Source organism: Dinoponera quadriceps, unplaced genomic scaffold (assembly GCF_001313825.1).
Source record: "Dinoponera quadriceps isolate SergipeBrazil2010 unplaced genomic scaffold, ASM131382v1 scaffold1889, whole genome shotgun sequence".
Taxonomy (NCBI): domain Eukaryota; kingdom Metazoa; phylum Arthropoda; class Insecta; order Hymenoptera; family Formicidae; genus Dinoponera; species Dinoponera quadriceps.
This window is the reverse complement of record NW_014557272.1, coordinates 1239850-1257465: the sequence shown is the minus strand read 5'-3', so window position 1 is coordinate 1257465 and position 17616 is coordinate 1239850. Positions and strand designations below refer to the sequence as shown.

The 17616-nt window shown below is 43.3% G+C and overlaps 1 protein-coding gene across 1 annotated transcript in view; it reads right to left on the bottom strand.

The window, feature by feature from the left end:
• Window positions 1–17616, bottom strand: part of LOC106748873 (CCR4-NOT transcription complex subunit 6-like) — a 363820-nt gene that overhangs the window by 17637 nt on the left and 328567 nt on the right. The window contains exon 3 of the mRNA XM_014627791.1: window positions 4940–5252. Within this exon, the coding sequence (XP_014483277.1) occupies window positions 4940–5252 (313 nt within the window). The remainder of the gene's footprint in view (window positions 1–4939; window positions 5253–17616) is intronic.

Sequence of the window (17616 nt, the reverse complement as noted above, 5' to 3'; positions counted from 1 at the left end):
GGTGGGTTGCCTGCGAACGCACACCGTGCGACGTTGAGCTCCGGTCTCTTTCTCTCCGCCGTGGCCCTTCGCCGCTTTTTTCCCGTTTTTAAGTAGCAGCAGCTCGACATCGCGATCGTATAACCTCGACGAGGGGAGGGCAATAAAGCCGAGAATGATCGAGGGTCGAGCGAGCCGAAGGCGGAAATTGAACGCGAGTTGAACTTTACGCTCATCGCGCGAGGCGGCCGCGCCGTTGATTCGGTTCGGTCGATTTGGTCGCGTTGCGGCCGGATTGAAATCGATGGCCGCGTCTTTGCAAGCCATAAAAGCGACCGTAAGCTCTTTCCCTCCCTCTCGCCTCCTCATCGTTGAGCGGAGAAATCCGTGGCGAGATAAAAAGAAAGAGAAACGAGGGGGGAAAGTGGCGGACAGAGGGGAGTGGAAGAGAGTTATGCGAATTATGCGCGACCTCGCGCGCCTCGCAGTAGTACGAGCCGTTTTTGGTCAGACAAACGCGGTGTGGTCGCGAATTCCTTCCCGCGCGGCAATAATTTTCACGGCTGATATGCGTCGACCTGCGCGGTTTATCGCACCGTGTCGAGTGAATCTCGTTTATATTGTTTTATACAGGGTGACCCCCGCGAATACGGCGACGTACATACAGTGCTGGACAGAAAGGTTGCGACACTTCTTTTTTTTTGGGGGGGGGGATAAGTTTCGGAACGCATTCTGTGTCCAACAGAATATGTTTCTTAATTATTCCTGGAAGATATATTTTTCTGTTGGATATGAGACGCGTTGTGAAGCCCATAAAGAAAGTGTCGCAACTTTTCTGTCCAATATTGTACATTGATAGAAAATTACAGTTAATTTCGGCACCAAATATACTCTTTAACAAAATTTCCTCTCTTCAATAAAAACAGTCAGAACTATTTTTCTAATGTTACTATAGCGCCTCTAATAATACACCTTACATGCATGTTGCTACTATTGTAAAATATATTTGGCGCCAGAATTAACTATAATTTTCTATTAATGTATCATTGATGTTCTGCGAAAAAACCGCGGAAAGCTCGAGAATTTTATGTACGACTCGAGTCGCGAATTCGCAATTCCCACGTTTGAAATATTTTTAAGACACCGCAACCCCAGTTTCCATTTGATCTCCTTCGAGCCGTCGGAACTTCATACGCGGACTCGCCGATTGACCGCGACTTCACGGACTCGCGATTACCCTTTTAGCCATTAATTTAATTTCGAAGATAAATTAACAAACAAAAAGAAAAAATAGGGCCTCCTCGGACTTGCACGTCCGACGGGATCGATATCCCTTTATCTCGATTACAGTTCCACATAAATAAAGCCTACTGACATACTCATGCGCGTTCCCTTTCCCCCTCTCTCTCTCTCTCCCTCATTCCGACGTTAATCTCGAGTTATGAACCTCCTCGATTAACGCAGCGATGTTTAACGCTGCGAATGATGCGGCGGCAGGTTAAAACGACGCCACGGTGCGTTTAACAGCGAGCTTGACGGCAGGGACAGGAGGGAGGGAGGAGAAGGGAAGCGCGCCCATACACAGACGCACGCGTACACAGGTTCGTTCGCCGCCATCGACCTTAATATTGTCACAGAGAGACATTTACTTCGCGGGCTATTTACGACGGTGGGCTATAAAGGGACCGTTACGGGGGCCGCGCGACATATGCATACGGTCGCATTAATCGTTGCGCTCGATAGCTCCGGGCGCGGCGTCGCACCGCGGTATCGCGGACCTGCCATTACGTCGAGATACACTGAAAATAAGCATTAGTCGAAATAGATATCTCGCGGCGCGGTCGGCGATGATTAATGCGTCATAGGAGCCGCGCGCGGGCAGCTGCGACGCTCCCGTGCATTCGCGAAGGCAATTTCTGCGCGTATCGATGTCGCCTCTCGCCGTGCGCCAATAATTCTGAACATCGTGTGTGCACACGCGCGTGTGTGTGTGTGTGTGTGTGTGCATCGGGGGGGCTTCATTGAAATCAGAAACATCGCGTCCATGCACGCCGGGGAAGCCGAAGCAAGTAGACGCGATATCGCGAAATCACGAGGAATCATTACGTGTCGACCGTAAAAATCGCTCCTGGTACGTGGTTGACGTGTCGAGAATTAATTTACTCAATTATTTCGAGACGTGTTTTTCTCGTCGAAACGCAGCCGGCGAAGTTAATGAAGAGCGCAACGACGCGTGCGCGCGGTGTGCAATTTTCAGTTTCTCACGGGGACGCAGGTGCGGGTATTATTTTTTGATAACAACAGAGAGAGAGAGAGAGAGAGAGAGAGAAGAAAGGAGAGGCGTAGCGGGCGAGGGAAGAGGGAGACTCATCGATTTCCAGTTAATTTATTCGCCGAATAGGAGGAGATACGCGCTCACGAAAACGAGCGGTGCGGTCGCTTTTCTATTAAACACCGGGTTCGCGGCGATTTACGACGCGCATTACTATCTGACGCGTTATTGGATTACGTTATTACACGCCAGACACGCGCGCGACGCTTTGTTAAATTACGAGCAGACGCGTCTTTCATCCCGTTTGGAATTAAATGTCGCGCTTCGGGAGGCCGGCACACGTCGCCGCCTCCCCGATATCGCTGGTGATAAGCGGAGCCCGCCGGCTTTGTAATTGTTTGGCAAACGGCGACGATGATAATCTCTGACGCAATAATCGAATAGCGAAAGGCGACGATCCCGTGCGCGTGCACAACTAACGATCCACGACGAATAATTAAAATTTACAAATATTAATACGGCTCTGTTAATGTCTAACTGAGCACTGAGAGAAAAATACCGTTATTTTCGGGGACAACAATATCCTTTTTTTTTCATTTTAACTACAAAAATAATAGTAATGACACGCACGTAAGGTTATTATCACTGACACTATAGTAAATGACATTTACTAGAAAAATAGTTTCCCCGACCACTTTTGTAGTTAAAATGGAAAAAGGATATTGTTGTCCCCGAAAATAACTATATTTTTCTGTCAGTGAGAAACAAAGAAAGAAATAACGGCCAGTAAGAGCCAAATTGCGGCTGTTGTGGCGATTACGTAAAATTGTTAAATTTCGAGAAGGAGTTACCGTAATCGTGTCTGGTCAACTTCGCTACGAATTTAAATCCGCATTCGACTCCGGTGTCTGTTTGGTCAACTTCGCTACGAATTTAAATCCGGATTCGACTCCGAAGTCGGAGTCGGATCCGATTCTGGCTTCGGGTCCGGATTTGAAAGGTCACATTTATGGGAATAATCGGATATCTGAATAGTGTCAGATCCGAACGAATACTGGAGCTTTAATATAAATGTTCATCATTAGACACTATTTTTCGCAACGTAAGGAATAAAATCAAATGTTTAATTTGTTGATTAGAGGAGATTTCTTAAGAGGTATCTATTAATTATGAGTGATTCAAGGGTCGGTTTGTTTGTGGAAAGCCGTTTCGCTATACGTTTGTCCGAAAAATTCTTTGATAAACAGATAAAAAGGTTTCTTTAGATTTAGTATTTCTATTTATTGGATTAAAATTTGTTTCATTCAAACAACATATACAAAATATTATTTGTTTGAGTAAAAATGTTATTGTCTCATTCAAGAAAACTCTGTTATTTAACAAAAAGAACGCTATTATTTGAAATAATATCTTTCAACTAAATAAAATATTATTTGGTTACAATAAATATGTAAAATGAAGCAAATAATTTTGCTTTATAAGAAAATTATCTTCCGTTTCAAATTTGTTATTTAAGATAAAGATACGTATTCGTTGAAAAGTCCAACAATCGTACTTATTAATCGAAACATTACTTTCTTTGGAGCATGCCAATGATGAAATTTGTTTGGATGCAATAAAATTTATTAAATTTGAAGAAATTTTCAGTGTACGTGCACAATACACGGTGAACATATTTAAGTCTTCCCACGATAAATAATTTAAACATATCGCTACAACAGCCGTGATTTGGTTTTTGCTGGCCATTATTTCTTTCTTTCTTAATGAAAAAATTGTTTCGTCATCGACATCAGGTTCCCTAACAAAGGGAAACCAAACGATCACGTCTACATTTCACGTATCCGTCAGATCACATCGCGCTGCATTATACTATAATTATACGTCGCAATTATTAATGCAACTAAACCGTATTGTCTAAAAAGTTAAATGGCTATTAAAATCACATCGTGTTATCTCGGCTGTAACGCGACTATGACGCATGCGTGTGTCCGTGTGCACGTCTACGCACGTTACGATCTTATTGGAGCTTTCGAGAAATTTCACGGCGCATTTGCTCGTGCAGCATTCGATCGTGCGTGATCGATAACTATATTACATCGGACAGCATTTTCCGCCACGCCGTCCCTCGTGCGCGTTTATTAATTAAATTACCACGCCTCTTAATAAATCGACGGGATCGCCGGAGAGAGCATCGACTGTCGATAGCCGTTTTCCTCTCGCTCGTTCCGCTTCGCATTCTCCCTTTTCCCCGGCGTGTGCCAATTAGAACGCTCGTCGGAACGACGAAATATGCAAGGAGAGATGACAAATTAACGTCCTTTCGTACGTGCGCGGAAACGACCGCGGACAATGTAAAAACCCCGGCGCGACGACGGTCGTTGAACGCTCGTTGCCGGCTAAATTATCGCGCGCGATTATATTTATCAGCGTAGAACTTACGCTTCATATTGTACAACTACTTAATTCGCGACGTATCTCCCTTCCGAACCAATGAGAGACACAGAGGATGCGCGAGTGTTTTCCGTCGTTAGCGCGATTGCGGCGATTGCACGCCGGGAAATATCTCGCAATCGACTCGGTCATTTTCGCCTGCTCCGGAATATCTTGTACACACACACACACGTGCAAGCGCGTGCACAGCCTTGTTACACACTTTATGAATGAAGAGAAACGCAGGAATGCGCTTACTTGGCGGTTCTGTAAAAAATGGCGCAGCCGTCGACGTATTTGCGGTCGTTCTCCGCCATCGTCTTCGCCCGGGACTTGGGCGAGAATATGCCGTCGTAGCCGTCGTGTTTGAGCTCCGGCAGGAAGAAGTTGTAGAATTGGTCCGTCTCGACCTCCTGCAAGCTGATGATATCCGCGGCGTAATGGCGTATCTCGTCGAGGATGCCCTTCTTCCGGTACTCCCAGTCTAACGCCCAGCTTGGACAGTAGCCGTACATCTGTCGCGTGGCATACTTGTCGCACAACACGTTGTAACACATCACCGTGAAGATACCTGCAACATCAAAACGAAACGTCCCGTCGTGTACAACTGTATCGTAACAATTAGGGCCTTCGAGGATTTGCTCGCGCTCAATTTTCTCCCGTTTTTTTCGTCGCACTGTTGCGAGCATCTCTTATGTGTGTGTGTATGAGAGAGAGAGAGAGAGAAAAGACTAAATATATATAGGGCGAGATCAAAATTATTATCATCTTGAATATCTCCGAAATATTTATCTAAAATTGCACTTATATCAATGCATAACAGTTCGAAAAGAAATGTTTTTAACCAAAACTGTGAATCTTGATGAAACTGATAAACAATGCATCATTTTTTCTTTTACAATATTCTTGAATATGAAGGATTTTACACATTATTTAGTCGAGTATTTTTACTTTCTGATACTCTCCAAATTTCATAGAGTCCGATAAGACATGTTATAAGGATCTAAAAAAGGTCAATTATTTTTAAAAGGCACAAAAAGGCGCAAAAAAATATAACAGATTTTAGTATTGTAAATGCTGGCGATTATTATATAATTTAGTCTTTTTCAGAAACTTTCAGAAATTCTTACAATCTTTCCCGAACTATTAGCAAGAAAACATTTTTCATGTAAGATTACGCTTATTTCAACAGTAAATTTAATTATTTACCTCATTTCAGAAAAAGGAAAAACACAACAAAAACACAACAAAATGTGAAATTATTTACTTCTCGCAATCGACTCGGTCATTTTCGCGAAGGAGTATGTTCTTTTACTGTATTAAATATTTATACAATCACTATTTAAATTAATACAATATATAGCACAATTTTGACACATGTGTCTAAAGATTATTTTTGAATGAACGATATTCTTAGTACCATATTTACCGATGAATGATAAGAGAATAATAAATAACAATTTATGATTATTTGACTATGTAAGATCATAAAATAGCATTTATATCAATTTAAGGTGAAACTTTCAAAAATGAGTTTTGGCCAAGAAATAACTATCTTAGGCCACTGTACAATCATCACTTTGAACATCTTTCGTAAATGTAAACTTTGTTCATCTTTTCATCTAGTTTTCGCTAAAATACTGTTATTTTTCAAAGATATTCAAAGTGATAATAGTTATGTTGCCCCATTCTCTCTATATATTTATATACTCATACACATAAAAAAGAGTCATATTATTAAAAGAAGACATTGTATTATAATAAAATTTACGTTTTCTAGATGCGTTACCTCGCGACAGAACTCCAGGTAGAATTCTACCCTTAGGGAAACGCGTCCGAAGAACCGGAATCACACCCATAGACGTAAGCATACGCGTACAAATGTTCCGACGTTTTCACGCATTACACGGCGCATGAAGTTCCAAGTAGAATTCCGACGTCGTGTAGGTCGTTTCTATATAAAATGTGGACTTTATATTGCAATTTATAACACAAGGCACGGAGATAAGTCGCGGGTCTCGCGACAACTTGTTGCGGCGACACAAGTTACGCGGTGCAGGTAAACGCGAAGATCTCACGGAACAGCCAAAGAGGTGGGCTCGTTGCTCGAACACCGATAATTGGCCATCGTGATGATGATCGATCGTTTCGCGCGCTATCTCTCGATTTCCACGCGATAATTAGCGATCAGTTTTACCAATATCGGACTAGACTCTCGCTTTTATATTGCGGCGGATCTTGCACGTCTCGACGCATCACTCGCTCGCTCGTTTAATAATCAAGCGAATAAAAAAAAGAGAAAAAGCAAAAGAAACAAAATCTTCGCGTATCTTCCAGCTTTTCGTTATATACAACGGATATATTCGTCGCTTAAAAGTAATTTTTCAATTACACATACAATGTGTACACTGTTAGAAAAATTTCATAATCTGGTTGTGAAGTTTTTTACACAACCAAGTCATGAAAATTGCTAACTAAATTGGTATTTAATAATCAAATCGATATTACATTAAATAAAGCATAGTTATGAGGAGACATTTTTCATTATGATATTGGTAATAATTTACATGTAGATTATGAGATTTAGTAAGTGAAATACATTACAACTGATATACTTTACTAATATTCACTAAATATCAACTAATGGTTTATATCGTTGTCAAATCCTATCATACATGTATTAACAATTATGCCGTGTATTATTAAATGTTAAAACAATTCTAATATATCATAACATGTCATAACTGAACATAAAAACTAAACAGTAAATTATGCATTATAAGACAGAGAAATATTAAATCTCACATTTGCCCTTTGATTTTGTAGTAAATATGAAACATCATAACTATTTTATAACTTTATTTTATAACAACATCGATATTACGAGAATTATAAAAATTAAAAACTTTAATATAACATTTTTTTAAATTTACTATCAAAAACTCTCTTACTTTGAAGAACTTTTTAACAGTTTATATATGGAAAATCACTCACCATTTGTGAATGGTGTATATGAATCTTTCGATTAGAATTTTCTTTATTATATTATTTCGTTTCAGTGTCATACAATTGAATACCATACTATACACAAAAAAAAAAGAGAGAGAGAGAGAGAGAGAGATAGAGAGCACTTCTGGTTGTAGCGCGCAGCAGCGAAAGGGTTAACTAGAGTCGCTCGCTCCGTTTGTCGCCCGAAACTTCCATTCCCCATCATTCTCGCCTCGTTATTCCACGTCGTTCGCTTCGTCGCTACTTCGAAATCAAATTCCATGTCCGTAAATTCCGTCGCGTCGCGCGTAATGGAGACGGAAGGAGGGCCGCTCGTTTCTTTCGCGATCCCGATTCACGGCTGTATATCGCAGATCTTCTCTCTCTCTCTCATACGTCTCTTCGAGGCCTCGGCTCAGTCCGGGGACCGCCGTGCTCCATTTTCCTCGAGTTTCCGCGACGGGCGGAAAGCCGTTTCGCTAGAGCCTCGTCTCTCGTAAACGCAAGCAGACGTACGTACGTAGCGTACTTACGTAGCGGGGGTACATGTTGCACGCTCGGGCGACCGCGCGTGCGAAGCGAGCGGGGGTGGGATAAGAGGATCAGCATAAAGCGAGCTGTCTTCCCGACGTCGCCCGGCTGTCTACATAAATTCCCGACATCTCTCGCGCTTTGCCTAGTCTCGCCCGGCTTGGTCTCTCGCCTTGTCTCGTCTGGTCTCGTCTCGACTTCGCCAAGTTATCCCGCCGCGCGATATAATACCGTGATTAGAGCGAGCAAACGCGATGAATCAAGTGCGAAACGTCGCGTCGCGAGCGACTAGCTCGCGCTTCGCTCGCTCGTCTTCGAAACTCGAGCTGCGGTCGATCGTTCGTCGCATCAGCGTCGTTTCGACGCTGGTACCGTGTATACGACACCCCGGGGCGATCCCAGGATGTACGCGCGAACCGTCACCGAGCGAGCGAGATCCCGTCCGATTCCGCCCGAGTTAAATTAAAGTCGACGTCTCGGCGGGTCGCGGTGTTCGTTAGCGGCGAGAGATTGCCCGCGCGGCCCAAACAAACAGAACTGGTTTTTTAAACTTCGATTAACGCGATATTCGTTCCCGCCCGATACCGGCGGGCGCGAATACAGGCTGCGTACAGGTGGCGCGATTTCGGAGCGCCGCCAGTCTCTCTCTTTCTCTCTCTCTCTCTTTCTCTCGAAGAACTCATCTCGGATCTCGGTGCGCCGATACGCTGGAACTAATTTGAGCCGCGGCTACGCGATAGACGGCCGAGCTAAACCAGTAAATCAGCGGTTCTATTACCGCGAACGTACCGGGGGCAAGCCCGGCCGCCGCCGTCGTGATGGTGTAGCCAGGGGGCGGGAGGGAGGGAGAGAGTGTAAATAATTGAGCCGCGGTATCCGCCGCAATCCAATAACGTGTGCGCGCGCGCGCGCACCTGAGAGTGTGGCTGCACTGATAGGACCGAGGCCGGTATCAATCAGTATCGATGCCTTTAGGTTTGAAAAGAATTACGATAAATTGCACGAGGAGAATTGAAAGGAACCTCGCAGAGGTGTCGTGCGGCAAGGGCGGTATACAATCAGTCGTAAAAAGGTTGCGATACTTTATTTTTTTGCAATTTTCGGAGCGCATCCCGTGCTTCCGACAGGAGAATTTGCTTTTCAGTGATTCTCGGGAGATACATTTCCCTATCGGGCGCGTGATACGTCGCTGATCGAGGAAAAGTGTCGCGACCTTTTTGTAACTTTGTGGCCACGGACACAAACGAGAGAAGACAATTCCGTGGAATACGCGAAAACAGATCAAGAGCGGTGAATTATTTCCCTCTTCTTCGTTTTTCATGCCTTTCCTTACCTCGTCCGGGGATCGGGAGAATTTTTCCGTGACAGCGACGTGTCCAGCTCCGGCGCAAAGGACGGCGCGATAAATAGAGAACTGATTAAGAGCGGTGTAATAAGTAGAATGAGTACGCTGATTCAACGGCGACGTGTGTCTAATGAGGTAGCGAAGCCGCTGCCGATTTTTCACGCGGACCGTAGATACGAAGCGCGAGATACAAAACGCGAGATAACGCGAAATGTAAGACAACATTAATTATACAATATAGCCGCGCGCGGCGCTCCGCGGCGGCGCGCAGCGCGAACGCTTTTAATCTTTAATTATCCGTTCCCGACGCGCCGGCGATCAACCCGACCGATAAGGGCTTTTTTAATCGCCGCGATAAATACGATCGTTAACGATTCGCCGATTCGTTTCCCCCGGAGCGAGGCACGAGGCACACCCGAGGGGTTGTTAACACAACGTCGACGAGCCTCCTCCGGTATTCGCCGACGTCGATCGTCGTTCTTAAGAGGGCATTATTCGAGCTCGATCTCGCGTGAGATATGCGTCGTTAATGGGCACCCCGTCGTTCTCCCCGTCTCTACTGTTAACTCCGACAAGACGGAGACAATGACACATACATACACACACACATACTCACGCATACACGAGGAGACTCGAGGAGTGCTCTTCTTATCGAGCTTACGTCGACCGTGATACGATAAGGAAGTTGACAGCGAACTTTTTCCGTGGATTCTCGCGTCGATGTTTTTAGCGAAGCTCCCGAGTGTATTCGCGCGAAGCTAATTTTCTCGAAGCTTTGGCAAAAAAAAAAAAGAAGAAAAAGAACGAGGAGACGTGGATTTCAGTTCTACAGGGATTTTCATTGCAGATTAGATGTGGTTATTATCGTCATTCGTGATATTTTTCCTGCGCTCGATATCAAAATATCGGGTAAAACATTATGAATAAAATATCAATAATATTACGAATAAAATATCGAACATATATTTTTTGACTATTCATAAGTTGACAAATATTTTTCACGCTGAGGCTGCTATTTCATGCGTTGTGCGGCGATCGTCGGATGTGCTATTTGGCTATCGGATAAAACATTTCTAGGGTCCCTAACATTTTATTCACTGCAACAATGCGCGATTCTAACAATCCTAGATTTAAAAAAGCGTAGAAATGTTTTTCTTTTCGTCAGGAAGAAGCTATAACACAGCTATGTCAGGAAATCCGAAAATAGCAAAACAACAAGACAGTTTTTTCTCCAATATTAGAAGATCTGTTTAAGTCAACCGAAGGAGCTTATAACTCTATTCGGTGTAAACATATGAAAAGATTAAAAATTAATTCATGACGATTTATCCGCTAAGGAAATGCAACCCGAATTAAAATATATTTTAATTCTGGACTGTTTATTTTATCATAAGATCCTGCAAAATATTAATAATTATAGAGTATTATCTTCTGTACAAACTGAAAATTCGTTAAAATATTATATTATAAAGAGAGTTTCCGTATCCTCAGAAATAATAGTTTCAGTTAAAAATAATATTATGACAGATAAAGGAAGTAGACTAATAACCGTCATATTAATATGAAGCTGTTTTTCTCAGTTTATAAGAAGTCTATAAGAAAACATATATAAATAACATTTATTATATTAAAACATTTAATCTTCTAATTGTTCCTATTCGTCATATTTACACAAAATTTTAATATAAGATCAGTATATTATAATTTTTTTCTAATTTGTATTAGGAATATTCGACATTTCATTCAATTCATTCATATTCGATAGAAATAATTAAAAAAATAATCGATATATTCATATTCAATATTCAGTTTTGTGCGATATGTCTATTATAGATGTAAAATATGAAGTAATGTAAGTTACGACAGTAACAGGCTGTTATTTTTTGCAAAATTGCGGCGGTTCTGTTTTTCTCCCGGACCGTGAAATTGCGATACGGTGGTGGCGTGTGCCTTTTTCGGCGGCCCCGTTTCTATGTAACACCGATTTCGGAGGAGATTGGCCTAATCCGTGGATTACCGGTCCAAACTGATAATGACCAAAGTTACCGAATAGTTAGTACACATCGCTGCGATCTACGACCATATCCCCGAGGTAGCTAAACCTGATCGCTTCTCCAAGTGCAGCGTATTTATTGATAGCGAACTAAGTCAAACAAGTCCAAGTTTCGAGCGATATTAATTATACATATCCACGCTTCTCTCCTGCCGTTGCACGATTCCTTGCCATTTACTATATCATTCGACGAGGTACTTGATCTTGGTTGTTATTATCTCGATAAATAGACGCGCTACATTTCCGCGATGTATCTCGGAATGTAGATCGAACTTTCACGTAATTCTCTTTGATTATCCATCATTTCATCATCTCAATTAACTCGGATTTTAATTTTAATAATAACGACGAACCCGACTATTCTTTTTGTCTCCGATCAATTCTAACGAAAGTTAAGGGGATGCCATACTTGAAAACTTTGCTGACAGAATACTGTTTTTTTCTAAGAAAATTATGTCTCGTTGGTTGCACAAAATTATAAATATTTTACACGATAAAAGTACACATAAAATTGAATTGAAGCTTAATTCAATATGTAGCGGAAATAACTAAAAATTTCAAAGTGACATCTCTAGCTGTCAACTAGCGTAAGTATTTAGAACAGAAGAATTTAGTACAGAAATCCTGCAGCTTGCATATACCAAGTGTGCCAATGTTCCAATTAGGAGAATTTCAAAGAATATTTTTATACCTTTACAGTGACATTTAGAGGTCTAACAAAGTACGAAGTTTGCAGAGTTTTTATGTGTCTTGATTATAAATTTTCCATTAGATATGGTAAAACAGAATAGCGTACATTTAAATTGCACTTACATTTATGTAAGATCTATATACACGAAACGTATAAAAAGAGTAGCGTGATCGTATCAGTGTTTATATAATGTAATATTTTAATAATCGTCTCTACGTTATCGAAGTTTATCAAGTCGCCGACTGTGTCATCCCATTAAAAGTCTCGCAAATAAATATTTCAGGAGTCGAATTTTGCTCGATTTCGCGAGAGATATTGTTCTGATGAATTTCGTCGACGTCTATCGCAGCGTCGTACTTCTCTGGAGTTTTAATTTCGACCGTGACCGCTAAGAGAGACGATAATATTCGGGCGAATATTCTCAGCGGTTTGGTCGAGCGGCCGTGACAGTAAAAGTATTCGCGTCAGGCCGCGTTCGGACATACTTGTCGGGGCAGGAGGACGACGAGAACGACGGCGACGAGGAGGTATGCCGCAAGTCGTAAACTAAAGTTCGACGAGCAAGTGCTCGGGGCATGGTCGCCGGCAAATAGCGAATAGCTGCCGAGGGAGAGCTTCGGAGGGAGCTTCGGGGTAGCCAACCTGTTAATCACTTTAATCTACCAAGTGTTTTAGCCGTTCGGAGGAATATGCTCGAAGGAGCACTTCCGGAACTTCCCTCTTCGACCGAAGACACGGGCAAACGACAGATACACAGAGGGAAGACCCACCGATAGCGCTATTCTACCGTTCGTTAATTTCAATACGCCCGGAAAGCTCTCGCGTTTGGCGAACGAATCACAAAGAGCCATATGAATCGTAAAGACGAAGATTTATGACGTAATAAGAATTATATTGTAACACGAAGAAGCGCGATTGCTATTCAGCTGCTGGGGAAGAAATTAAACCCTAACAATGATATGTTAGGCCTACAAGACCTACACGCGTTTTCTTTCACTTACTCCTTAAGAACATTAATAAAATTTGGTAATAAAATTAATAATTCATAAAAAACCAAAAAATTGCAAAAAACACGATTTTTACCATTTTTTTGCGATGTAAGCTTGCGAGACCTATAATGTTATGTTATATAAACACTGACACGATCGTGTTACTCTTTTTATATTTTTTTTAGATATAGATACTACGTAAATGTAAGTACAATACAAGTGTAAATGCGATAATGTGTGCTACTTTGTTTTATCGTATACATATATCTAACAAGAAATCTAACCAAAGATATATAACAATTTTTCCACAAACCTTTCATATCTTTTCAGGCCTCTAAATTTAATTAAATACAAGATATAAAAAATCTTTGAAATGTTCTTGATTGGAGCATTGATACATTTTGTATGTACAAGCAAGGATTTCTTCATCAAATATTTACGCTAATTGATAACAAGAGATGTAAATTTTAAAATTTTTTATCGTTTTCGTCACATATCCAGCAATGTTTCGATTCGTTTTGCGCGTACTTCTACTTTACAAAAGCTTTTATAATTATGTGCAACCGATAAGACGTGAACTTTGCAGGAAAAAATCAGTATTACGTCGGTAAAGTTTCTAAATTTCTAAAGCATCCCCTTAAGAGAAACGCGACTTCTCACGAATTCTCGATGTTGAGCGTTGCCATCGAGATATACCCTCGTTATTTGCGCGGATGAAATACTTCCCCCACTTCACGGTATGCGATACCACGCATGTTCACGTCGCTACGGACGACTCGGATACGCGAGCAAATAAAAATAAATCGGCGGATCTGGCACGGAGAGCTGAAATCGGGCGTCTGTCGAAAGTGCAGGGGCTGCTCTCTCATATTTCGCGATACTCGCGCCGCGAACGAGAGGGGAAAGCTGGGCTTTTATCTCGCGTGAAACTAGGCGTGGGCGCTGACCGCCGCCGCTGCCGCCGGAGGAAGACAGAGCGGCGGCAGTCAATGGCAGCGTGGAAGCGGCCGTTCGGCGGTCCATTCACGACTAGCTCGCGCGACTCGGCACCGTCCAGCGAGGTCAGCGATGCCGCGGCTACGCTTACGCCACGCCACGACCTACCCCAAGAGTCGCCAAACCAGTCCGTGAGGAGAGGAGAGATCCGAACAGGTTACCTAATTTACACACACGCGAGAAGCCGCGGCTCTCCCTCTCGCGTACCACCGGGCGACGCTGTTATACCGGGTGTCCCTGCTCGACAAATGGCCGACGTGAGAATTATCGAACACGCGAGTTCGCGAGTATCGCGTGTTTTGCGTCGAGCTGAGGTTCCCTCGGAGTAAATTTCCCCGCCAACAAAATGGGGGAGCACGAGATATCTGTATTCGGGTGCCCTCCCCTTCTCCTCCCCCACACGAGATGAAGATTCCTATTGTTACGGGTCGAAACATTCGCGACGAATGGCGCGCGCCTTTCGTATTCGTATCGTCGAAGCTCGCACGAAAGCCCGCGACGTAAACTCTCGACGGATCGCACCGCGCGAAATTTCGCCGCGGACCGGCGCGTTCACCCGCGAGTCGAACGAAATTTCCAAGTCGGATCAACCGCGAAAATTCCACTGACGATAAATAAGCGACTTTGTGGCGCAACAACCTGCAGCTGCACGCCGAAATAGTTTCGCTCGTAAATCGGTATTACCGCGATCTCCGCGGCTCTCGCGGCCGGGATATTTACAGCGTAAAAATCTGCCGCGAATAATTGGCGAACTTCGGCGAAATTCGAGAGTAGAGACCCAGTTGTGTGTTATGTACGCGATAGGACAGAGAAGAGTAGAGCATAGAGAGGGGGGAGGGGGGNGCATAGAGGGGGGGGGGGGGGGGGGAGCCTGGCGGGAAGGGTTATTCATAGATCGGAACGTCGCAGTCGATCCCGGGTGATTTTCAAATGTACGAACACGCGCGCGAGAGGCGCGGCGATATAAACCAACGAAGCGGACCTTTAAACGCGTACGTATTCTAGTTATTTGGGAGAGAGAACGCGCGTTTCTGCGCGGTAGGAGAACGCGGACTACTTTTTTTTCCTCCTTTTTTTCCTCACACTCATGCATTCAGCGATCTTGCGGCATATTTTATTGCCGGAAGCATTTTTACGGCTTATATTAATTATATTAATTGTGTGATGTAGACTACGATGAAAAAGAAAGGGAGACTAAAATGATCCCGACGAATCGCGTGCCTCGAGTAAAAATCGCCTTGCAAAATTTTCGCGACATAGACGCTCTTTCTCCTTCCGCGGGATATCGTTGAGATCGTCAGTCTCGTCGTCAGGATGCGAGAAGATATCGATCGACACGTGTGTTACTCGCAATTCGTTCTCCCGAGATCGCGAAGAGTCCATCGAGCGCGAATGCGAATGTGTAGAAGTTAATAGTAACCTTTTATACAGAGAAAAATAAAAAGAACGTCCAGTTCACGCGCTTCCCCGTATGAATAGAACTATATGAGAGGAAATGTCGGTATGAAAAAATTTCTACGGAGAAAAGAAATGAAAGAAAAAAAATCTGGAAATAATCGCGACGGATCCACTCGAGATTTTATTCGCGAGCGGAGTACTCGTGTAGCGAAATTTTTACGAGCGGCCAAATGACGATTCTTCTTCTCCTTCTTCCGTGAGGAGATCGAGAGAGGCGAACGCGAGAATAACGGGCCGCACGGTATTAACTAACGAATAACTAACGCCACGGCGGCGGCATCGTACACGCTCGTATAATGGCACATCGGCGGCGGCGACGACGACAGTGTAATAATCGCGACGAAAGTGGCGTCGCAACGCGGCGATGATTACCGCAACGCCCGCGGCCGCAATAATAATTTCTAATAAGAATATAATCGCGCGCTCGCGCGCGTACACACGCTCTTAGCGCGAGCATCGGAATGGTAATTGGCGCGTAATTGCTCTGTCTCGAGGAAGCCGACTCGGCCATGTACGGGTCCAACGTAATGAGTATGATTGTCCGGGTCGTCGTGAGACGCGAAAAGTAATCTTGGCGCGGGCCTGTCGACCGTCGTCGCTACCGTCGTCGTGCGGGCGTTACGGTATTTTACGCTACTTTCTGCCGTGCGCGAAACTTCGGCGCACATCCAAGCATGTGAGATATTATGCACGCCGAGAGGAAGACAACGAATTAAAATGATTAACCCTCGAATAGTTGTTACGCCTGGCTGTGTTATCCAGCCGCAACCGGTTCTCGTTCGTTCGCGTCACGTACCCGGGGGGCTACGTGTAATTGTTGAGATAACATATTAACGAGATTTATTTCGAGTCGAAAAAAGAAATTCCTTACGGTCGCACTTTCTGGAGATATCGTATTACCTGAGATAACTCGCACGGGTAATTTCTCACATTTATCAATATGGTTTCGCGCGGATGTTAATCCTCAACAACAGGTACGCAAGCGCATATGTTAGTTTGCGGGATATCGTTGAAATCGCGAATCTCATCGTCAAGGTGATCGAGGAGATACCGATCAACACGGGTGTCACTCGCGTTTTGCCTTCCCGAGATCGCGAGGAGTCCGCAGTCGGACGCAAGCGCGAAGCACATGCAAGAGTTAATAATAATCTTTTATAAAAATAAAAGTAATAATCAAGTTCACGCGTTTCACCACATGAATAGAACCATGCAAAAGGAAATGTTGCTATAAAGAAACTTCTACAAAACAGGTATTCAGATACAAAGATCAAAGATATCAAATACTTAAACCAGGTGAGAATAATTTCGTACAAGTTTGTGTTATAATAACGTTATAATAATATTATAACAACAACTTTGCTTATGCTGATTCATAGGACGTACATGTGAAAATATCTAAGACATAATAATACATAATAGTACATCAATTATATGTTGATCATCTCTAACTAACTTCTTGAAAAGGCCGAAATCTTTCAAAAACATAATCCGCGAGTCCCGTCTCAGAGATGACGCGAAGCCGATAACGTCGGCGTCATTGCGCGGGATCGCATGTACGCGCCCGATCACGAACGACGGGGATTCCATATAATTCCGCGCGTTCCGCAACGTGGACACGAGCACGAGAACAATTCAGCCGGTCGCGCGGCTGACGGTGGCGATGACAACGGTCGCAGTGTACACAATGGGATGAACAATGTAAATTGCGGGACATTCAGCTAAAAAAATGTAATTTGGAATTTTGATATACCAGCCTGAATTTTTCGAGTGTTTTTGGAATATTTGGAATATTTTTAATTTTTTTGAATTTTTTGAATTTTAACATGTCATCGTGCAAAATGTTTAGTAAAATATTTATATGTAATTTTCCTGTAACGCAATTGG